The 24111-nt window shown below is 44.6% G+C and overlaps 1 protein-coding gene across 2 annotated transcripts in view; it reads left to right on the forward strand.

The window, feature by feature from the left end:
- Window positions 1–24111, forward strand: part of CMTM4 (CKLF like MARVEL transmembrane domain containing 4) — a 76895-nt gene that overhangs the window by 44344 nt on the left and 8440 nt on the right. For both annotated transcript variants that reach the window (XM_081513342.1, XM_081513340.1), the window contains exons 2-3: window positions 16252–16428; window positions 23848–23946. In XM_081513342.1, coding sequence (XP_081369468.1) covers window positions 16252–16428; window positions 23848–23946 — 276 coding nt within the window. The remainder of the gene's footprint in view (window positions 1–16251; window positions 16429–23847; window positions 23947–24111) is intronic.

Below are 24111 nucleotides of genomic sequence, written 5' to 3' on the forward strand. Positions count from 1 at the left end.
TGCTATTCTTTGGAACTCTGCATTTAGTTGGGTGTACCTTTCCCTTTCTCCCTTGCTTTTTGCTTCTCTTCTTTCTTCAGCTATTTGTAAAACCTCAGATAACTGCTTTGCCTTCTTGCTTTTCTGTTTTGGGGGGATGGTTTTGTTCAAAATCTCATGTACAATATTATGGACCTCTGTCCGTAGTTCTTCAGGCACACCATTTACATCTCTATTTTGGCCTCAACTAATCTTTAGCAAAAAATTGCTCATGGTCTCCTGAGAAAAGCTGTTCTGTTCATATCTGTTGAGGTAGTTTGTCAGAGATGTTGGGGTAGGAGGTGCCCAGGAATTAAAGCAGGGAGAGGAAGGAAAAGGAAGGGGAAAGGTTTTGCTTTTGAATCACGTTGGTGATGTGACACTGCTTCCTGGGATTTCAGCTTCACTCATGAAGCTAGGACACCAGAAAGGAAGGGGACAGAGAAAGTCCAGATGCCAGCAGCGTCTAAACGTCTTCAGATGTGTATGATTTGAAGGGCTTGTTTCCTGTGTCCTCTATACATGCATCGTTTTCGCTCCATTACTGATTCACATGGTCTGAAAACGCAGCTTTGAGGGCAGGGTGGCATTTGCAATAAAATGTTGTGGGCATTCTTTTGGCAGGAAAGATGCTGACCATCCTGTGGTTTTCTGAAATCATGTGCAATTATATCATCAACCACATAATAAGGTTTTCTAGACTTTTTTTTTTAAAAAACAAGGAAATGTTTTTGCACTTCATCGAATAATATTGTTTGCGTCCTCTCAGTCACTGAATGTCCCCAGAGAAGCCTATTTTAATTGGTCTGAGACTGATAGACTGTGGGCAGCCATTGCCAACAAGTAACCTGTGGGTTTAGTATGTGTGCCCTAGAGCTCACACTGTCTTAAGTATAATAATTTATGGTAAAGGTAAGAGTCTTGCCAGAAAAAGAAATGGAAATGCTGAGTCTGGCTCTTAACTTACATATGGGTTTAGGATTCCAAAATAGCAAACTTATTTACACAGTAGAACCCAGCTTGAACAACAGGTCAGAGTACTGGCTGGAGTTGTCCTTGTCACATGGGTCAGCCTCGGGCCAACCAACAGACGGCTTTCTGGGGCAGCAGCAGCCTGAACCCTGCTGTCCTCAGTGAAAACCAAGCCCTCAGAGGTTCGAAGCGAGCACAGCCTAGAATGTACCTAGCAGAGCCGACCCCCCAGTCCCTGCTTTTCTTCTGACCGCCCTGAGCCCTCAGCAGCCTCCCCGCTTTTATCTTCATCTCTCCCTTTCTTCTCAGCAGTCAGGAACTTATTTTGCCTTGGCCCCCTTGGCCCCCTTGCTCAACTACTGCCTAATTTGTATTCCCTACCAGGCTAGGTGCCTTTAGCTTCTGGGGGCGTCCCTGCCTTTCCCAAGCAGGTAGTTTCCTTTTAATTTCTGCATCTTTCAGGTCTGTAGCTTGGACATTGTTTAGCTGGAGAAAAATAATGGAACCAGAGCTCATGGGGAAAAAGCATTGATTGCAGATTAAATAATTTACACCTGTAATTAGCTCCTTTCTTTCGGAACCAAAAGGTGTTTGCTTGTGGCTCTATTGTCTCAGGGGAGGGAGGGTTATATTTCAACTCATGGGATGGATGACCTCCCTCGAGTGGAGCAGCTCAAGGATTATTTTTCTTAGAAAAATTGAGTTGTTGCTGTCGTTAGATCCTTTTGAGTAATCAAGCTGTATGTTTTGTCAGAGACTCTCATGACTCTGGCTCCTGGTGTCTCCTACTGTGTTCCTTGAAGAGAAATTGTGCACGGATGCCTTTTCCCGTGGCCTAGGGTGTGGGGAGGTTCTGGACCCTGGATAAGCCCACCATTAGGCATCTGGGGTAGAAGAATGAGGTATGTGGGGAAACCAGCTCTGGGCCCTGGGACAGAGCTCGGTACCACTGGCTTCATGGGGAGGCATGAGTATCAGAGATGACACACGGGGCTTCCCTGGTGGTCCAGCGGCTAAGACTCTGGACTCCATGCAAGGGGCCCAGGTTCAATCCTTGGACAGGGAACGACTACCGCCTGTATGCCGAAACTAAAGACTGGCAGAGCCAAATAAATAAATATTAAAAAAAAAAAGAGAGAGATGACAGATGGATCGTGCCCAGCATGAGGCCTCAGAACATCCTCGTTACATTATTGATGCTGCTTAAATGCAAGCCATTGTCTTTCTGAAGCACTGCTACTGAGACCCTTTGCATACCATGCCGCATGGCTACTGACCTGAGAGCTTGCTTATGCTTTAGGGTGGTCTGTCATTTGGCCCGGTATAGAGCAGCTTAAATTCCCTGGTCTCCAGACTCAGAAAGATGGAAGGGAAAGGCCTGCTGTACCTCTTCTGCAGTTCTGATCCCAGGGACCCCATCTGAGCATCTGCTGTGAGTGGTTAGAGTGGAACTGCTTCTTGAAGTGCGGTGGCATTTTAACACTTACCTGTTGGATCTCTGTGACTAAATGCCAGACGTGCTCATCTTTCAGATATTTTTTTCAGTACTGGTGGGAAGTTTGTTGTTGTTATTTAGTCATTAAGTCATGTCGGACACTTTTGCCCCCCATGGACTGTAACCCATCAGGCTCCTCTGTCCATGGGATTTCCCAGGCAAGAATACTGGAGTGGGTTGCCATTCCCTTCTCCAGAGGATCTTCCCAACCCAGGGATTGAACCCACATCTCCTGCACTGCAGGCTGATTCTTTACCACTGAGCCACCTGGGTAGCTCCATGGGTGGGAAGAGAGAGATTTTAATTTTGAACATGCCAGAGTTGATTAGAGCTTGGTCTGATTCTGAAGGTACTTTGAACCCTGTGTGTGTGTGTGTGTGTGTGTGTGTGTGTGTGTGTGTGTGTGTGTGTGTGTGTGTGTGTGTGTGTGTGTGTGTGTGTATTACTCACTTAACAGGTCCTTGGTCGTTGCCTCTGTGTGTGTGTGTGTGTGTGTGTGTGTGTGTGTGTGTATGTGTATTACTCACTTAACAGGTCCTTGGTCGTTGCCACCCTGATGAGTAAATGAGCTTCTGTGTTTTACTCTGTGCATTTAATTAATTTAATTGGAGGATAATTACTTTACAATATTGTGATGATTTTTGCCATACATCCACATGAATCAGTGACAGGCATGCATGTGTCCCCTTCATTCTGAACCCTTTTCCCACTACCCTCACCACCCTGTCCTTCTAGGTAGATTACTCTGTGCATTTAAATTGTTGTGACCTGACAAAGCTGGATACTGACCAGCACACCCTTTTTGTGTTTGCAAAACTTGTTTCCCTCTAAACACTGCTATGTAGTGTTAATAGGCATCCTGAGACATAAAAACATTTTGTGTTCAGGTCATGTCGTGCACGTGTCAGATGAAGGTAAACAGGTTTTTGACTGTGAGGCTTTTCAGAAAGATTAACATGCCCATGTGTTCTGAGGACCCCAAGACCAAGAGGGATGTCATTATGATGGAAACAGCATGGAGCTTAGCGTGAGAAAACCCAAGGCTGGGTGGCTGTGGGAGCCACAGCCAAGCACCCTGTGTGAATTCAGGACTGCTGCTCTGTAACTGGAAGAGTCAGCCTGTAGTAGTTGTTTTCAAACTTAAAAGAATTTTATTTTTTAAAGCACAACAGAAATATTTTCCCAGTGCATAAACCAGGCTGATGATTTGCAAACTATGCTTCTTGGAGCATTGGTTCAGGAGACTATTAACAGGTGTTCTGGGGAATTCCCTGGCAGTCTGGTTAGGACTCTGCATTTTCACTGTTGAGGGCACGGGTTCCATTCCTGGTCAAGGAACTAAGATACCTGGGAACTAAGATCCCACAAGCTACACAGCGTGGCCAAAAAATAAAAATAGGTGTTCTGTTCTTTGATCAGAAGAGTTTAGGAACCACTAAAACAAAGGTACTCGTCCACCTCCCCCCTAGCTAAGGAATTCAGTGTGGAAGCTAGGCACTACCAGACACAAGCATTCACTGACTCTGCTGCTCTCCAGGAAACCTTCTAGAGCCTTCTGCTGGTCCCCAAACTCTCAGTGATCCTCTGCCTTCCAAACCTCAACTCGTACTCCCTACCCTGCCCCAAGCCCCTGGTACCTGGTTAGTTGCCTGTCTGTATATTCTGGGATGTGGTGGTTGGGTTTGAACAGAGACTGAGCACAGCAAGCCCCCAGGTGCCCCGAGCTGTCAGGGTCGGTGAAGAAGCCATCTGACTACATAGGAGCCACGCAGATTAACGTTGTTCCAGACATCTTCGAAGTCAGTTTACACCTGGTGGTTTTTAAGACTCCTGAAAATTGTTTTTAAAAGCTGTGATTTTTGCTTGTAGATGTATTTTTAAATGAGCTTCATGAAATCCTTTGATAAACTGGTGATCATGGAAGGTTAGGGTTTTGTCTAATCTTCAAAGATGCTTTCATAGATGCACAGGTACTGTTCGCTTAGGTGTGAGGGGGGGAGGGTCCTTGCCATCCCATTGGTGAGAGTGTGTGTGTGTGCATGCTAAGTTGCTTCAGTCGTGTCCAACTCTTTGCGACCCCGTGGACTGTAGCCCATCAGGCTCCTCTGTCGTGAAGATTCTCCAGGCAAGAAAACTGGAGTGGGTTGCTATCCCCTCCTCCAGGGGATCTTCCTGACCCACGGATCAAACCTGCATCTCTTTTGTCTCCAGCATTGGCAGGTGGGTTCTTTACCACTAGTGCCACCTGGGTAGCCCAGGCTGCCTTTTTCTTTTCTTTCTTTTTTTAATGAAACGAGCAATATTATGTTGGTTTCAGGTGTACAACAAAGTATAAGATTCAGATATATATATATACACACATACATGTACACATATATATATACATAAGCATATCATATGTTAGGCCTTGGAGATGATGAACTTTTCTGATAAAGAAATGGGACTGATGTGGATTTGGAGGGTGACTTTCGTTTTCCATTCAAGTGTATAATATTTTAAAATATTCATGACTAGTTTCAAAACAAATAAATGATTCTTAGAAGTCACTAAAACGTAACTCATAATAAATATGGATATTTCCCCAAAGTGTTTACACATAAAATTATTTAATTTTTAAAATAAAACCACACATACTCATCGTAGAAATTTTGGAAAGTAATAAAAGCCTAAATTAAAAAAAAAATACACAATCCTGCCACATAGATAGATCCCTGAAATTCCAAATGTTTTATACTTTTCTTTGTTTTGAAAAAATTTAAATAATATAGTCAATATCTTTACCTTAACAGCCTGTTATGAATTGATTTGTAGGGAATTCCTTGGCGGTTCAGGGATTAGGACTCTGACCTTCCAATGCAGGGGCCTGGGTTCCATCCCTGGTCAGGGAACTAAGATCCTATAAGCTGTACAGCCAAAAAAAAAAAAGAATTGGTCTGTAAAACCATTTGAATCTGGTATCTTTAAGAGTGAGTAGTGTAGTGCAGTGTTCTTGCCTGGAGAATCCCAGGGACGGGGGAGCCTGGTGGGCTGCCATCTATGGGGTCGCACAGAGTCGGACACGACTGAAGCGACTTAGCAGCAGCAGTATAGTAATGTATCTATCCTGCAAAAATTTGCATTGTAGTAAATACCCAGGACCTGTTGTGCAAATTTAACTCTATGCCCAGGTGCCCTTTTTAGTCAGTATGAGCTCAAGTATGCCATAGTAGCAAACAAACCTAAAATCTCCACGGCTTAGGACAAGGGAGGTTTCCTTCTCCCTCATGTCATGTGCTCATCTCAGGTCAGTGGGAAGCTGGCTGCCCATCAGCCTCACTCAGAGGTCACTCCCACCGGAAACACTGCTGGCCAGCTAGAGAAGGAGTGTCGTGAAGTTGCTCACGTTCCTGAAGGAAGCCGGAAGTAACAGGTGTCTTGTCCACTCACCTTTCTTTGCCCAAACTCAGAAGCAGAGCCAGGTTTTGAGAGGCTTGAGAGTCCTATGATTTTGGAGACCCACTCTTAAGGAAAAAGATTTAGAATTAACAATATAAAACTAGGTATAATAGTATTTAAGAATGAGAAGCACACAAAATTACAAATTTTAGAAGTATTTTCCTTCTGTTTTTACTTTGGCCTCCACTAAGAGGGGGTGGCGGCCGACAGGGGCTAGGCCGGGCCGGGGGCCGGGGGCGGCAGCCGACTGGGGCTAGGCCGGGACGGGGGACGGGGGACGGGGGCGGTGGCCGATAGGGCCTAGGCCGGGCCGGGAGCCGGGGGCGGCGGCCGACAGGGGCTAGGCCCGGCCGGGGGCCGGGGGTGGCGGCCGACAAGGAGAACTAGCTAATCTGATCACACAGACCACAGCCTTGTCTATCTCAATGAAACTAAGCCATGCCGTGTGGGGCCACCCAAGACGGATGGGTCATGGTGGAGAGGTCTGACAGATTGTGGTCCACTGGAGAAGGGCATGGCAAACCACTTCAGTGTTCTTGCCTTGAGAACCCCATGAACAGTATGAAAAGGCAAAAAGATAGGACACTGAAAGATGAACTCCCCAGGTCAGTAGGTGCCCAATATGCTAATGGAGATCAATGGAGAAATAACTCCAGAAAGAATGATGGGATGGAGCCAAAGCAAAAACGATACCCAACTGTGGATGTGACTGGTGACAGACGCAAAGTCCAATGCTGTAAAGAGCAATATTGCATAGGAACCTGGAATGTTAGGTCCATGAATCAAGGCAAATTGGAAGTGGTCAAACAGGAGATGGCAAGAGTGAATGTCAACATTCTAGGAATCAGCGAACTAAGATGGACTGGAATGGGTGAATTTAACTCAGATGACCATTATATCTACTACTGTGGGCAAGAATCCCTTAGAAGAAATGGAGTAGCCATCATGGTCAACAAAAGAGTCCGAAATGCAGTACTTGGATGCAATCTCAAAAACGATAGAATGATCTCTGTTCGTTTCCAAGGCAAACCATTCAATATCACAGTAATCCAAGTCTATGCCCCAACCAGTAATGCCGAAGAAGCTGAAGTTGAACGATTCTATGAAGACCTACAAGACCTTCTAGAACTAACACCCAAAAAAGATGTCCTTTTCATTATAGGGGACTGAAATGCAAAAGTAGGAAGTCAAGAAACACCTGGTGTAACAGGCAAATTTGGCCTTGGAGTACAGAATGAAGCAGGACAAAGGCTAATAGAGTTTTGCCACGAGAACGCACTGGTAATAGCAAACACCCTATTCCAACAACACAAGAGAAGAAGACTCTACACGTGGACATCACCAGATGGTCAACACCGAAATCAGATTGATTATATTCTTTGCAGCCAAAGATGGAGAAGCTCTATACAGTCAGCAAAAACAAGACCGGGAGCAGACTGTGGCTCGGATCATGAACTGTTTATTGCCAAATTCAGACTTAAATTGAAGAAAGTAGGGAAAACCACTAGATCATTCAGGTATGACCTAGATCAAATCCCTTATGAGTATACAGTGGAAGTGACAAATAGATTTAAGGGTCTATACCTGATAGACAGAGTGCCTGATGAACTATGGACAGAGGTTCATGACATTGTACAGGAGACAGGGATCAGGAAAATCCCCATGGAAAAGAAATGCAAAAAAGCAAAATGGCTGTCTGAGGAGGCCTTACAGATAGCTTGGAAGAGAAGAGAAGCGAAAAGCAAAGGAGAAAAGGAAAGATATTCCCATCTGAATGCAGAGTTCCAAAGAATAGCAAGGAGAGATAAGAAAGCCTTCCTCAGCGATAAGTGCAAAGAAATAGAGGAAAACAACAGATTAGGAAAGACTAGAGATCTATTCAAGAAAATTAGAGATACCAAAGGAACATTTCATGCAAAGATGGGCTCGATAAAGGAAAGAAATGGTATGGACCTAACAGAAGCAGAAGATATTAAGAAGAGGTGGCAAGAATACACAGAAGAACTGTACCAAAAAGATCTTCACGACCCAGATAATCACGATGATCACTCACCTAGAGCCAGATATCCTGGAATGTGAAGTCAAGTGGGCCTTAGAAAGCATCACTACGAACAAAGCTAGTGGAGGTGATGGAATTCCAGTTGAGCTATTTCAAATCCTCAAAGGTGATGCTGTGAAAGTGCTGCACTCGATATGCCAGCAAATTTGGAAAACTCAGCAGTGGCCACAGGACTGGAAGAGGTCAGTCTTCGTTCCAATCCCAAAGAAAGGCAATGTCAAAGAATGCTCAAACTACCGCACAATTGCATTCATCTCACACGCTAGTAAAGTAATGCTCAAAATTCTCCAAGCCAGGCTTCAGCAATACGTGAACCGTGAACTTCCAGATGTTCAAGCTGATTTTAGAAAAGGCAGAGGAACCAGAGATCAAATTGCCAACATCCGCTGGATCATCGAAAAAGCAAGAGAGTTCCAGAAAAACATCTATTTCTGCTTTATTGACTATGCTAAAGCCTTTGACTGTGTGGATCACAATAAACTGTGGAAAATTCTGAAAGAGATGGGAATACCAGACCATCTGACCTGTCTCTTGAGAAACCTGTATGCAGGTCAGGAAGCAACAGTTAGAACTGGACATGGAACAACAGACTGGTTCCAAATAGGAAAAGGAGTACGTCAAGGCTGTATATTGTCACCCTGCTTATTTAACTTATATGCAGAGTACATCATGAGAAACGCTGGGCTGGAAGAAACACAAGCTGGAATCAAGATTGCCGGGAGAAATATCAATAACCTCAGATATGCGGATGACACCACCCTTATGGCAGAAAGTGAAGAAGAACTAAAGACCCTCTTGATGAAGGTGAAAGAGGAGAGTGAAAAAGTCGGCTTAAAGCTCAACGTTCAGAAAACTAAGATCATGGCATCTGGTCCCATCACTTCATGGGAAATAGATGGGGAAACAGTGGAAACAGTGTCAGACTTTATTTTTTTGGGCTCCAGAATCACTGCTGATGGTGATTGCAGCCATGAAATTAAAAGACGCTTACTCCTTGGAAGGAAGGTTACGGCAAACCTAGATAGCATATTTAAAAGCAGAGACGTGACTTTGCCAACAAAAGTACGTCTGGTCAAGGCTATGGTTTTTCCAGTGGTCATGTATGGATGTGAGAGTTGGACGGTGAAGAAAGCTGAGCGCCGAAGAATTGATGGTTTTGAACTGTGGTGTTGGAGAAGACTCTTGAGAGTCCCTTGGACTGCAAGGAGATCGAATCAATCCATCCTAAAAGAGATCAATCCTGGGTGTTCATTGGAAGGTCTGATGTTGAAGCTGAAACTCCAATACTTTGGGCACCTCATGCAAAGGGTTGACTCATTGGAGAAGACCCTAATGCTGGGTAGGATTGGGGGCGGGAGGAGAAGGGGACGGCAGAGGATGAGATGGTTGGATGGCATCACCGACTCGATGGACATGGGTTTAGGTGGACTCTGGGAGTTGGTGATGGACAGAGAGGCCTGGCGTGCTGCGATTCATGGGGTCGCAAAGAGTCGGACACGACTGAGCGACTGAACTGAACTGACTGACCACTAAGATAGATGGTGTTTGAATGTTAGTATGATCAGTTAATTTTGAAAAAGTGCACAAAAATTGATCTGAAATTTAGGAGGACATCGGAGCAATCTGGGGCTTCCCAGGTGGCACTAGTGGTAAAGAATCTGCCTGCCAATGCAGGAGATGCAAGAGACGCAGGTTCGATCCCTGGGTCAGGAAGATCCCCTGGAGAACCCACTCCGGTGTTCTTCCTGGAGGATCCCGTGGAGAGAGAGCCTGGCAGGTTATAGCCCGTGGGGTGGCAAAGAGTTGGACACGACTGAGGGACATAACACACACCGGCCAATTCAAGTTTTAGTTTCCCCACTCCCTTGTGTCGGGTGATGTCACTACACAATCAATATGCTCTTATACTGCATACATCAACTTATTGATGGGTGTGTGTAGGAGGCTGTCATTGGAACATTTGTCTCTTCAGGCTGTTGCCATGTGTTGGAGGCAACTTTATGTGCCATTTTATTTGGGACTGTCAGACTTTGTCAGTTCAGGATTTTTCAGATACTTTATGATGTGATCTGATACAGTGGCTACATAAATTATGTTAATCTCCCACACATAGGTATTTTCCCTTTATAGTACTGCTGCAGATTTCTGCCCTATGAATCCTGGAATTCTCATAAGTTCTATTTCATGTGATTCCCACCAAAATGGGAGGAAAGGTACAATGTGTTTATAATTGGATACTCTGCGTTATGGGGTATATCCCTGTTGGGAAATAACTTCCATTTGGGCACTGATGAAAAGAGAATTGTCCACTGACAACTGTTTCACGAATTTGATGATCTGAAGAATTCTCCTGCTAAAAAATTCTAGCTTCTGGCCCCTTATGATTCAAACCCTTTCTTCCTTCACCACTCAGACACTTCTAGTTTGGCATGGAAGGGCATGTTGATCTTGTGAATTTTGAGGCCTGTTTCTTCATCATGATGTCAGATCAACGCATATCTGGAGGCCATTCCTACAAAGGGAAGACTACAGTGGCTGTACATGGAAGCAACCGCTAGACCCAAATTCAGTCTCTTTCACTCAGCTTCCAGTTAACTGAATCCCCAAAACGCCCACTGTTACTCCATCACCACTGGCAAAAGGCATTGTAATGGATGGGAAGTTGCGGCACAAGCTTCATCATCCTGAAAATAAATTCGCCCTGGGAAACTCAGCCCCAATCTCCAACCCTACCGTGAGCCTGGAAATCAGAGAATGGGCTGTACTGTGAACCATGCTGTTGTTAGCACAGTGCTCCAGAAGGGTCCTGACCTGATGGTTTGCACTCCCACCAGTAGTAACAGGGGTTATGAATTTTTAAAAAGTTTTATGTCATCTTAATCAGACAGCTGTTTGCCCCCCATCCATGCTTTTTGATGTTGCCAGTCATAATTAGCCATAGTTGTGGAAATTTGACAACCTTTTTTGTTTCTTTTTAATTTATGTTAATTGGAGGCCAATTACTTTACAATATTGTGATGGTTTTTTGCCATACATCAACATGAATTGGCCTTTGGCATACCTGTGTCTCCTACCTCCTGAACCCCCTCCCCATCCCATCCCTTTAGGTTGTTACAGAGCACTGACAACCTTTTAATATCAATACCTTTCAAGCATGCAAATATTTACTCCTGAACAGTTGGTAGGTGCTACACAGATTGGACTCTCTTCAAGGGTGCACTGTGATCTCCTGGTGAGCAACTGCAATGGCTCTTCCTTATTTACATCTTTTTGAACATCTCTGTACAGTTCTACATGTATATTTGTCTATTCCAGAATTGTTATAAATTGAATTACTTTTGATTCTGTAGGTGCTTCGAAGTTGTTGGCTTCCAGTATAACTTTGAGTCCCTGTTTTCTTTCTTTTTGGCCATGCCACACAGCACACGGGATCTTAGTTCCCCAACCAGGGATTGAACCCATGCCTCCTGCAGTGAAGTGCGCAGTCCTAACCACGGGACTACCTGAGCCTCTGTTTTCTTATTGGCTATTAGATAGGTTTTACTTCAGCAATGACTGTTAGATTTGACTGTGCTGGAGGAAATTTGACATTTGCTGTACCAAAATGCAGGCAAAAAAAAAAAGTATTCTCCTTACTAGAATTTATGATCAGTTCCTTTATGAGAAAAGGGGGCAAGAATATACAATAGAGAAAAGACAGTCTCTTCAATAAGTGATGCTGGGAAAACTGGACAGCTCTGTGTAAAAGAATGAAAATAGAACATTCTCTAATACCATATACAAAAATTAAAAAAATGGATTGAAGACCTGAATGTAAGACCATAAAAATCCTAGAAGAAAACATAGGCAGAACACTCTTTGATACATGTGGCATCTAAAATATAACACAAATGAACTTATCAATGTATAAAACAGAAACAGACTTATAGACATGGAGATTAGGCTTGTGGTTGCCAAGGGGGAGAGGGGATGGGAGAGGTATGGATTGGGAGTGTGGGATTAGCAGATATAAGCTATTATATATAGAATGGATAAACAATAAGGTCCCTGGTCAGGGAACTAAGATCCCACATGCCTGCTGCTGCTGCTGCTGCTGCTTAGTCCCTTCAGTCCGACTCTGTGCGACCCTATGGACTGTAGCCGCTCAGGCTCCTTTGTCCGTGGGGATTCTCCAGGCAAGAGTACTGGAATGGGTTGCCATGCCCTCCTCCAGGGGATCTTTCCAACTCAGGGATTGAACCCCAGTCTTCTGCATTGCAGGCAGATTCTTTACCATCTGAGCCACCAGGGAAGCCCCCAACATGCCAAGGAGCGACTAAGCCCCAGCACTGCAAGAAAAGATCGACAAGTCGCAACTGAGACCCAACACAGCCAATTTTTTTTTAAAGTGTACAGTTTATGTTAGAGTATTACAAACCGCCTAAACACCTATCAGTGGGTATTACTGTATGTTTATAGTTGTATATATGTGTGTATTTATGTCTAACTCTTGAGATACTGTGATTTGGAATAATGAAATATATATTTGGTCTTCATTCCATTTCTGACACAGAGCTCTTAAAACTCGTGGAACTTCCTAAGTGATAAGAGGTGTTTGATATCTATATTTTTGATATTTACAACAAATCCTTTTCAGCCACACTGGAGTTTGTGTTAAATGAGATGACTTTTGGAAAGCTCCTAAGGATGGGGGCTGATTGCCAGGGGAAGCAACCAGGTGATAAGAGAGTTGGAACTTTTAACCTTACCGCCGACTTCTGGAAAGGGAAGGGGACTCCAGATTAAACTCTATAAAAACTCTTGAACAGGAGTGATCTTCCACGTTGGTGAGCCAAAGCACATCCAAGTGCTGGGGGTGGGTGCACTTCAAATTTCAGGGAGACAAAGGTCCTGTAATTGAGACCCTTCTGGACTTTGCCTTGTGTATCTCTTTATCTGACTCTTCAATTGTATTCTTTAATAACTTTATAATAAACTAAAGTGAACTTTATAGTAAATCTAGAACCTTCTCATAGAGGCCTTCCATGGTCACTCTGCCTAAAATTTCCAACACCCTTGTCCTGGTTACATTTCATTTTCCTTCCCTGCTTTGATTTTTCTCCTTTGTACTTATCACTGTCTAATATGCTACATTTTAAAAATTAATTTAAAAAATTCTTCATTAGCATATGAGCTAAAGAACAGGGAATTTTGTTCTGTGCACTCCTGTGTTGAATGGCCTATCTGATTTGCATATTCTTGAAACCATTTTTATTTTAATATGTAAGAATGTAGGTGTTATCTTCCCACACAAATATGGTTGAAGTTAGCATACCAGAAACATTTGTAACTCATCAGTAGAGTGTATTATTTCTTGTCTAAGATTACTATATCCAATTACAGGGGTGAAAAAGAATTTTTTTTTCTGGAGTTTCCCTTATATAAACTATTTCTTTGTGAATTGATTGCAAGTCAGGCATGTAATTCAGATGGAGAATTAAAGTGTCTGGTTCTGTAGAGGGTTAGGAGAGCCATTAGGAGAAGCAGAAAGTGTGTGCTTAAAAGGCCCGTATTTGTAACGTGTTGACTTGGAAATATGGAAAGACTACATATTGTTAAAAAGGCATGGAAAAAGGAGAGTCTCCCTTCTTTTCATGTGGAGACTGACGAGTCTGTCAGGAATTGTTGGGGTGGGTTTGTAGAGGCTCCCTGAGCCCCCATTTGCCTGCTTTGTGCAAGTTCGTGTACTTGGTGCCTTGGGAGTGGAGGGAGGTGAACTGGCCCCTGCCCTCCGAGAGCTCAGAAGGCAGAGAGATGCGTAGTGGCAGGTGTAAAAGATGGGATGCAACCGCAGACCAAGCTTTCCTGGGGGAGGGTGGGATCAGTCATGTCTGACTGGGAGAAGCGACATCAGGGAGGGCAGGGGGAGGAGGTGAGCTGATCAAGGCACGAGTGGGACCCCTGGAGGAAAAGAAGGGCCCCAGAATAGCCTGGGCCTTCCGTTCTACCCACACTTCAGTCATCTGGGAATCTTGTCAAAAAGCAGATTCTGACTCGGGGGGTTAAGGAGGGGAGGCAGAGATTCTGCATTTTCATCTATAACAAGCTCCCTGGTGATGCTGATGTTGCTGGTCTTGAGGACAGGCCTGGGACCACAGAGCTGCCTGCCCATTCTTCCTCCACCTTGGAGGTGGAGGTCAGCCTGGAAGCTCTGGCATAGGCTTGACAGGTGGTAGGTGGTGAGGAGCTGAGTTACAGAAGTAGGGTACAGGCCAGGAGCCCAAGACTGGTCTGGTTTTAGGTGTAAGACCACCTGACTTTTCCTTGATCACAGGGCCATTAACTCAGTCCCTGGGCCTCCTCCTGTTCTTGAAATCTTGCTTTAAAAGTTGACCTGGTGATTTTCATTGACACCTCTTTACCTTCATGATCTCTGATCTCTTAGGACATATTGCTAGAGTGTTACTGTGGTCCTTCAGAAAGTATTTCTAATGTTGGTAGATTTTAAATGTTTTTATGAACTTCCCAGGCTGTCTCTTCATGGTCAAATCCAATGGTAAACTTAGAAAAAATTTATTTATTTGGCTGCATCAGGTCTTAGCTGTGGCATGCAGGATCTTTGTGGCAACATACAAGATCTTTCGTTGCAGCATTCGGGCTCTCAAGTTGTGGCACTCAGGCTTAGTTGCCCCAAGGCACGTGGGATCTTAGTTCCCCGACCAGGGGATGAGCTTACATCCCCCACATTGCAAGGTAGAATCATTCATCCATTTAGTGGTGCCGAGTCTTAGTTTTGGCACAGACAGTCTTAGTTGTGTCATGTGGATTCTCATTCGAGCACCCCGACTCTCTAGTTGTGGTGCTCAGGCTTAATTGCTCTGCAGCAGATGGCATCTTAGTTTCCCAACCAAGGATTGAACCCTCGTCCCCAGCATTGCAAGGCGGATTCTTAACTGCTGGACCGCCAGGGAAGTCCCTCCAATGATAAACATTTTAAAAAGCACGGCTCATAAATTAATTGTAGTTGTTGTTCAGGCACCAGGTCGTGTCCAACTCTTTGCAGCCCCATGGACTACAGCACGCCAGGCCTCCCTGTCCCTCACTATCTCCCAGAGTTTTCTCAAACTCATGTTCATTGAGTTGGTGATGCTATACAACCATCTCATCCTCTGCCGCCGATATCTCCTTTCACACATGATTTAATTAGGTGGGCCTTATTTGGGGTAGGACTTCTAAATGGAGGGGTTATACAAGTCCTTCTAAAGCCGTCTCAGTCAGCCTCACAGTCAGACCTCACACAGGTCTCAGTCAGCCTGTATGACATCAGCTGAACCAGCAAGGGTAGTTGCAAATATCTTAACACGGACACCACCAGGACCCTGCCCTGTTAATGTTTGACATCACCCTGATAGAGACTGTAAGTGAGAAACGCACATAGGTGGTGTCCACTTACTGGTGGCAGAGACAGAACTAAAAACACTATGAGCCTGTTCCTGTCTGCTTCCTCACGGGGGGCCTCACGCAGCAGCCTGGTGTCGGCATCCTGTGGTGGCACGGTTGTTCACATGAGGAATTTGATCCTTTCATTAAGGCCCCTGTACCTATTCTTTTTTTTTTTTTTTTATAAATTTATTTATTTTAGTTGGGGGCTAATTACTTTACAATATTGTAATAGTTTTTGCCATACATTGACATGAATCAGCCATGGGTTCACATGTGTTCCCCTTCCTGGACCCCCCACCCACCTCCCTCCCCATCCCACCCCTCTGGGTCATCCCATTGCCCCGGCCCTGAGCCCCTGTCCCATGCATTGAACATGGAATGGTGTTCTGTTTCACATATGATAATATACATGTTTCAATGCTATTCTCCCAGAACGTCCCACCCTCACCTTCTCCCTCAGAGTCCACAAAATTGTTCTATGCATCTGTGTCTCTTATTCTGTCTCGCATATAGGGTTATCGTTACCATCTTTCAAATTCCATATATATGCATTAGTATACTGTATTGTTGTTTTTCTTTCTGGCTTACTTCACTCTGTATAATGGGCTCCAGTTTCATCCATCTCAGTAGAACCGATTCAAATGTATTTTTTTTTAATGTACCCCTGTACCTATTCTTATGTAAGAGTTGGATCAGGTCACATTCCTGTCCGTAGACTGCTGTCCCCAGGGGAAAACTCCGTGGTTGTTATGTGGTGGCGGCTGAGTTTTATTTAAAGGCAGCAGGCACGTGTGTCCACAGACGTGTGCTAACCATACATGTACATGTGTGTTTGCAATTTTCTTCTCAGATCTTGGCCCTGATCGCATTCATCTGCATAGAGACCATCATGGAATGCTCCCCATGTGAAGGCCTCTACTTTTTTGAGTTTGTGAGCTGCAGTGCATTTGTGGTGACCGGAGTCTTGCTGATTCTGTTCAGTCTCAACCTTCACATGAGAATTCCCCAGATCAACTGGAACCTGACAGTGAGTAAAAGTCATGCTCTCTGACTAGGAAAGAATCGACTACTCCACGGCTCCCAGAAAAATCGGGAATCATTCCATGGCATGTTTGGTTCCAGTTCATTTTGATACATAAGTATTCCCTTGTAATGCAACTGTGAAATTTTAAATTTCCTTCCTGGGTTGAATAACATGACTACAGAATTAATGGGACCTTCACTAATGACAGAAACATAACGATTATTCTGACTTCTTTAAAGATGTCATTTCAATTTGCGGATCCTTTAAGACGATTGGTAATGTTGATATTTATAGAATATGGGAAAGAGAGCATGGAATGAATACATTTGCATATTTTCACACTGGACCTGAAAGCCATTTGCAAAAGTACTGATTCAGGAAGAGCTGAAAATATGAATGAAATTGCCATTAACTTGTGAAACCTAGGAATATTATTACTATTAAATTCAAAGCAGCTGGGAGGTCCCAGAGGGTTTGCTGGATTGATCAGCGAGTCGTGAGGAAATGTGTCCTTTTCTCTCCATGGTTTGGGGCTCTTAGCTCTGACAGCCTTACTTTCTGATCGGCACGGGAAGCTCAGGGCCAGTCACTCCCAGGCCCCCTTTCATGGACTTGTATTACTTGTCCCTACTGTGCCAAGTGGAAGAGTGAACTTAATAGCACTTGTTTCCTTGATACTTCTTTGCAAATAAGCACTTGCAGGAGCTCAAAGAGAACCAGTTAGGGAGACACAGGCAGGCCCTGTTAGCTGCCTCGGACTGGAGGGGAGGGGTCTGAGGCCACTTGCCCCCACCTGGGCTCCTCTCCTGCTGGCCGGCGCTGGTGCGGGCAGCACTGTGGAGAGCTGGCCTGGAGTGCTGGAGCCCGGGAGGAGGCAGCCTGGCTGGTCACCTTGCCTGGCGAGGCCGCTCCCATGGTGTTCCTGTGGGGGAACCAAGAGGTGACCATCTTCCTCAGAGTGCTGTCTGCGTCATTCAGACCCTTTTGGGAAGAAAAATGAAAGGAGAACTGGGCTAGGGAAGTTGTCCATTGAAAACTCAGTTGGTTTTGTCCTGACATTGAAAAGGAAGAAATAAGCTCTAAAACCTCAAGATTTACTGGAGGCATTTCGTCACAGTTTTTGGTGACAGGTTTTAGTCTCTCAGCTCTTTTTAAGATAAAGTCTATGTTAAAGAAAATGCTTCCAGTGTTGTGATCTAAATTGACAGTGTGTAATGAACAGGCAATGCAAGAGTACCTCGCAAACCTCCTCCAACCAGCATGCAGGCTCCGTGGGGACAAGGTCATTGTCTTGGGGCAAGGTACATTGGAAACCCAGACCCCTGGAGTGTCTAAGGCCAGGATAAATACTTTTGAGGGAGGGGCTGGGCTGGGCTGTGAATAAAAAAACAGGCCTGAGATCCTGTTTGACAAAGAACCAGCTGTTAAGATGGTTAAGACCCAGGGGCTTTGAATCAGGCTGCCCTGTCTGCATTCAAGTCCGAGGTGGCTCTTAAGAGCTGTATATGACCCTGGGCAAGTCACTTAGAGCCCCCAAGTGGAGATGGTAGCATTTTCTTGCAGGGTTGTTTTAAGAATGAAATGAGACAAGTGTGTACAAAGGCTCCAAACCAGTGGGCGCTGCTGCCAGTAAGAGAAATAGTCACTTTACTGTGAGTCAGAGACCATTGGTGTCTGTCAGTCACGTCATTCTCCTGTAGACTTCACCAGCTTTGACGTCACACCCTGAATTCTATCTTATCTACTTATTTGACAGCCATAAATCTATTAGGAGACTTCATACCTCACTCTATTGTATAACATAGGCAATTATAGCCATTATCTTGCAATAACGTATAAGGGAGTAGAATCTGCAAAAATACTGAATCACTCTGCTGTACACCTGAAACTAATATTGTAAATCAACTACACTTCCAATTTATTTTTTTTAAAGAAAGAATCGCCAGGAATTCCCTGGCAGTCCACTGGTTAGGATTCTGCACTTTCACCGCTGTGGGCCAGGGTTCAATCCCTGATTGAGGAACTAAGAGCCCACAAGCTGTGTGGTGTGGCCAAAGTAATAAATAAATAAATAAATAAACATTTAATTTTAAAAGGACCCCTGATCCCAGATCACCATAACAACAAAAAAGACTTCAGGTTCTAATTAATTCATTCAGGTCTTTATCTCCAGAAATACCCATTTGGTGAGATTTCTTAAATACCTAGTTTTTCTGTTTTAACCATGAAAGTCTTTCTACTGGTTGGCAACCATATGTTGGGGGTTGTATCAAAATGCATCTTTTTCGCTGAAAAGTTAACATCCCTCCTTTTCTTTAGGATGGTGTTGGCTGGGGCAGATGACTGGGTGGTGCCCCTGGCCTCCTCTCCCACCCTGTCCCTCCGTCCTTCCAACCTTTTCCTACCAGGGTCTCCCATTCCCCGTAGCTGGCATTCAGAGCCCTCAAGCCCTGGAAGCTCAGTCAGACTTTGTAGAGGAAAGAGGTCCGCACATGTCTGCTCCACTTCCCTACTTCCCGATCTCTCTTTTTTCTCAGCTTTTATTGTCAAATAAAGCATATTCAGAGAAATCTGTAGAAGTCAAAATACAGTTTAGTGAAGAATGATAAAGACTGTGTAGCCAGACCCCTGGGCCAAGAGTTAGGACAGTGTCAACACCCTACAAGCCTCCCACGTGTCTCTTCCAAACATGGGGACTACCTCTTCCCCTCTACCATCCACTCCCCCGACACTCCGTCCTTGAAAATCCTCTGGTCAGGATCACTGGGGGATCGCTGTGCTCCTGGATCCTCTGCTTCCAGTCCCGCCGCCCCCACCAATCGTGTCAGCCCTGGAGTGTGCTCTGCTCAGTCTCTCTCCTGCGCTACTGTCTCCTCTTGCCTCTGATGATACCACAGTCTGTTTTTCTTCTTCCTCTTTGTGTTCCTTCTTAGTGGCCTTTGGGGCCTCTGCTTGTCTCACAGGTGTCTCCTGACCTGGGAACCCAGGCTGGGGGCTGTGGTGAGTTGAGAACTGTCTGGAGTCACCCAGAGGGCCCACCTGCAGAGTCCTGAGACTTTGCTGTGACTCATTGTGTGTTGTTTTCTGACACCACTTTTGACATCAAATATATAGGTTGTTTTTTCTCCCCCGACACCAAATCTGTGTGCTTTTTCCACACTGAGTAATTCTCTAAGACCAACTGTGCTGTGCTTAGTCGCTCAGTCGTGTCTGACTCTTTCGACCCCATGGACAGTAGCCCACCAGGCTCCTCTGTCCATGGGGATTCTCCTGGGTATTCAGCAATTCAGTTTAGTTCTGACATTAACTCCTGGAGTCAATGCAGACCCCACAGGTTAAAGGGCAACTAAGGGCACTCAGGAAGTGTTAAGGAATCTGGGACAAGACCATATATGTATTTTTCATTATGCCAAACTCATCTTTTCTAGAATTCAACTTCCTCAAGGCCCTTCATTAGAGGTGTCTTGGATCCTAATTAGGTTAGGATTCAGTGAGACACTGGGAGTTGTATGGTTGGTACAGTAGGCTCTCTATAGATGGTAGCTGCCCCTGAAACCATAAGGTGGTGTTTCAAGGGGGCTCTGAAGGGGCTTCACTGGTAGTGCAGGAGGTAAAGAATCTGCCTGCAGTGCAGGAGACCTGGGTTCGCTCCCTGGGTTGGGAAGATCCCCTGGAGAAGGAAATGGCAACCCGTTCCAATATTCTTGGCTGGAGAATCCCATGGACAGAGAAGCCTGGTGGGCTACAGTCCATGGGATTGCGGGAGTTGGACACAACTTAGTGACTAAACCATTCCACAGAGGAGTTCCCATCCTTTATGTCTCAGTGCAAAAAGAATTTAGCAAGAGGCAAAGTGATAGATAAGAAGTGATTTCTTAGAACAGGATGCTTGTGAGGCTTGCAAGCAGCTGGGCGAGAGGGCTACAGTTTTATAATCAAAGAAAAAGTGGGGAGGGGAAAGAGACCACTTCTTTTTCCTCTTTTTTTTTTTTTTTTTTAAGCAGATATCATGCCTCCATCATCAGCTCCTCCTCCAGGTTGAGTGGGGGAGTTTTTTTTTGTCCCTATGTGATTAAGCCAAGATGGTCATGGCACTGTGGAAATGTTATTTCAGGCCTCAGTACAATGAGGGTCTTTACTTTGAAATGTCATCTTTCCATAAATTATTGTTTTTTTATGGGTGCAAAGAGCATGTCCTAGGGGTCATTAACTTACTGAGCTCACTGGGCAGGATGTGGGTCTCATGCCACCATTGTTTTATTGTCTTGGGTCATGTCTCATGCTTTTGCTGCATGGTTTTGTTGCTCAGGAAGCCTGCTTGGTTTTGTAGTTAAGCAAACCTGTTTTTCTTTTTTTTAAAAACTGTTTTCTTAAGTGATTATTAACTTATAAGGGTCTCCCATATTTTTTTTTTTACTTACAATCTGTTAGTGGGATCAGCTGTTTAATTACCTACATTGTCCCTTTACTCTGTCTCTATCACTCTGCCATCAGTACTATGATCGATCTCATGGTACTGGGGCCGTCGGGGCACAATATGGGCTGAATGGTTGTAAACCTCCTCTCTTATCCATGTGTAGAACTGACTTCAGCCAGTCACAGAGCCCAGTGGTGTTGAACACCTGTTTTGGGCCAGGCTTTGGGAACTGAAAGCAAGCACAGGGTAGATGCTAGCTGCTCTCCTGTGGTATGTGTGCTGTGTGTGACGCAGTTTTGTGTGAGGCCTGGGAGAACATGGTGGATTCCTCAGGGGAGGGGGCCTGGAGCAGGTCAATTGGGGAAATTCAGAGGAAATGCCAGATTCCAGTTGAGCCTCAAGGGATGAATAGATGCTTGCTGGGCACAGAGTATGGAAGGGTGGGGCGCGTTGTAGGATGGCCCATCCTCTGGGACTGGAGTGGGATCGTGGACTCAGGGCCCTGTGCGGCTGGGTATGTGGTGGAAATGGGCAAGTGAGGAGATGGGCCAGCAGTCTGAGACCCAGAGGTTGTTCTCCTACTAAGTCTCAGTCAGCTGTGTTACTTCACGGGACTTTTAAGAACAATTTTTCAGGAGCAGCTGAAAGTTTTTTTTTTTTTTTTAAGTTTTGGTTGCACTGGGTCTTTGTGGCAGTGAGAGGACTTTCTCTAGTTGTGGCACAGGCTCAGCAGTTGTGGTGCACGGGCTTAGTTGCCCCACAGTGTATGGGGTGTTAATTCCTACACCAAGGATTGAACCTGAATCCCCTGCATTGGGAGGTGGGTTGTTAACCACTGGACCACCAGGGAAGTCCCTGGATTTTTTTTTATTTTAAAGGAGTTTCTTATTTATATGAAATGTCCAGGATAGGCAAATTCTTAGAGACAAAAAACTGATTGGTAGTTGCCTAGGATTAAGGGAAAGGATGAAGAATTACCTGCTAATGAGTAGGTTTGTTTTGGAAGTGCTAAAAATGTTCTAAAATTAGATTGTGGTGAATTATATCTCAGTAAAACTGTTATTAAAATCATATGTGATAGCAGCCATCCAGGGGTAACCACTTAATACAGGGGTGTAATACTCTAGAATTCCCTAGGCTGTCTTTCACAAGTAGATGTATGTTGTGATATGTGAATGCCCCAAAATGGAACCATTCAAGTCAAGCTTTCCCATTTGAACTACCTTGAGTGTCTTCCATGTTAAATATAACTATATCATTAGTTTTAATGATTGCATACTGTTCCAATTGGAAATACCATTTTACTTAACAAGTCCTTGATTCTTAAGTATTTTATCTTTAGTTTTTTGCTATTTTAAATAACATGATAAACATCCTTATGCTTAGACCTTTGTGCAACTAGTATGCTATTTAAGACAATTTAAGAAGTATGCTATTTAAGAAGATTTCCAAATGTGGAATTCATAGACAATTAACATGCATGTCTTCAGAGGAGACTGGGCATGTTCAGGGTGGTGTAGCCATAGACACATGAACCTCTTCAAAATCTCAGCATTTTATCATAAAACATTTCCTCCTGTTTCTGAGTAGCTTTTGGTTTAGAAACTATATTTATCTTTATCCCTGCAGCTCCTTACCCAGAGTTGGGTGTAAATAAATGCGTCCAGGTTTAACTTTGTGAAACATTTGTCCTGGCTTCACGCTGGTCACCACTGAAAACTGCCCTGCTAGTAGAACTCTCTGGGTAGAGTTTGTAGTTGTGCTTCACTGCTGTCCATGAGCAGGGGCAGAGGCGCTGGCCAGGAGTGTGGCAGGAGCTGCTGCAGGGCTCAGGACTATTAGGAGGTGAATGTTGCCTTTTGCCATCTTTAAGGAGGAGATGGCCCCCAAAGCCAGGTCAGCCAGCAAGACCCACCTGATATTGATGATACAGTCGAGCTGGCACCTAAGCACTGTAGGGTTTTGCCTGTAGAGATCACAGAGGTGCTCTGGTATGACCCAGGCTGTGGGGGCCTAATGTACAAGTGGAAATACTGGAAGTAACAATAAATGTGCAGGGAACCCTAAGTGTGGGCTAGGCACATGCTTGGCTTTTCATGTACGCTGTTCCACCCAATCCTTGAAACAACTCCGGAGGGGTGGGGGGCTGTGCCCACATATGACATGAGAGGCAAAGTGGCCCATCCACAGTTGTGGTTGGTTAGGACCCTCGTCTGGGTGTTTATATGAATAACTGTGCTGTATTCCCCTAGATAAGTAAGACAGGAGCTAAATCTTCGAAGCGTTGGATTTGTAACCTGATTTGCTTTGCTAGGAGCTTAGGGGAAAATCCTCTAGGCTTTAGCATCATGGAGACTTGAAAGACCACGCATGAGAAAGAGAAGTGTGAGGCCTGGCTAAGTGGGTTCTCCAGGTCTGAAAGCAGTACTTTTTATATGTCACAAATGCATGAAGGGGTTTCACCAGTTTAAGTCCATTCTTGTCCATGCCAAGAGGATTTGAATGTGTTTTGAAAGAAGACAATAGAACTCTACCTGGTAATTAATGAGTGTGTCCTTGTGGGTTAGCAGTTTGGTTTCTATAATAGGTCATTAAGAAATAGTCATTTAACATGGTGACTTCCTTGGTGGTCCAGTGGTTAAGGCTCTGAGCTTCCTCTGCAGGGGGCTTGGGTTCAATACCTGGTCAGGGAAAATGATCCCACATGCCTTGAGGCATGAATAAAGAATAAAGAAAGAAATGGTAACATGATGTGTTTGGTTAAAATGTGGATTTCTCTGTGGTGGTTTATCAAACAGCATCATTAACTATTTAATTAAATTCAAGAGGATTAATAGCATCCTCTTTGCCTTCCTCTGTGTGATCAATACCCCTGGGTCACCAAAACAAAAATAAGGAGCCATCAGAGAGGCTAGGTATTGTGCTTTTTATGTCAAAAGTTCTTCAGTGGTTTTTTCAGAAAACCTGCAATGATCCTTTTCAAGTGACTTTATCTTATTCTTTAGGATTTGGTCAACACTGGACTCAGCACTTTCTTTTTCTTTATTGCTTCGATTGTACTGGCTGCTTTAAACCACAAAACCGGAGCAGAAATCGCTGCCGTGGTAAGTGAACTCAAAAGGTCGAAACAAGGCTGGTTCATACACTTTCTGTGCCTTGTTCCTCTGTCCCCTGGGCTTGTGTCCCACTGCTTCTCCTTTAGCTTCTCCTTTGCTAATGATGTCACTGGGCCAGCAGAGGCCGCGGTTCCTTCAGTGCTGTGGTTCTTA

Source organism: Giraffa tippelskirchi, chromosome 7 (assembly GCF_054371585.1).
Source record: "Giraffa tippelskirchi isolate mGirTip1 chromosome 7, T2T-mGirTip1v1.2.pri, whole genome shotgun sequence".
Taxonomy (NCBI): Eukaryota; Metazoa; Chordata; class Mammalia; order Artiodactyla; family Giraffidae; genus Giraffa; species Giraffa tippelskirchi.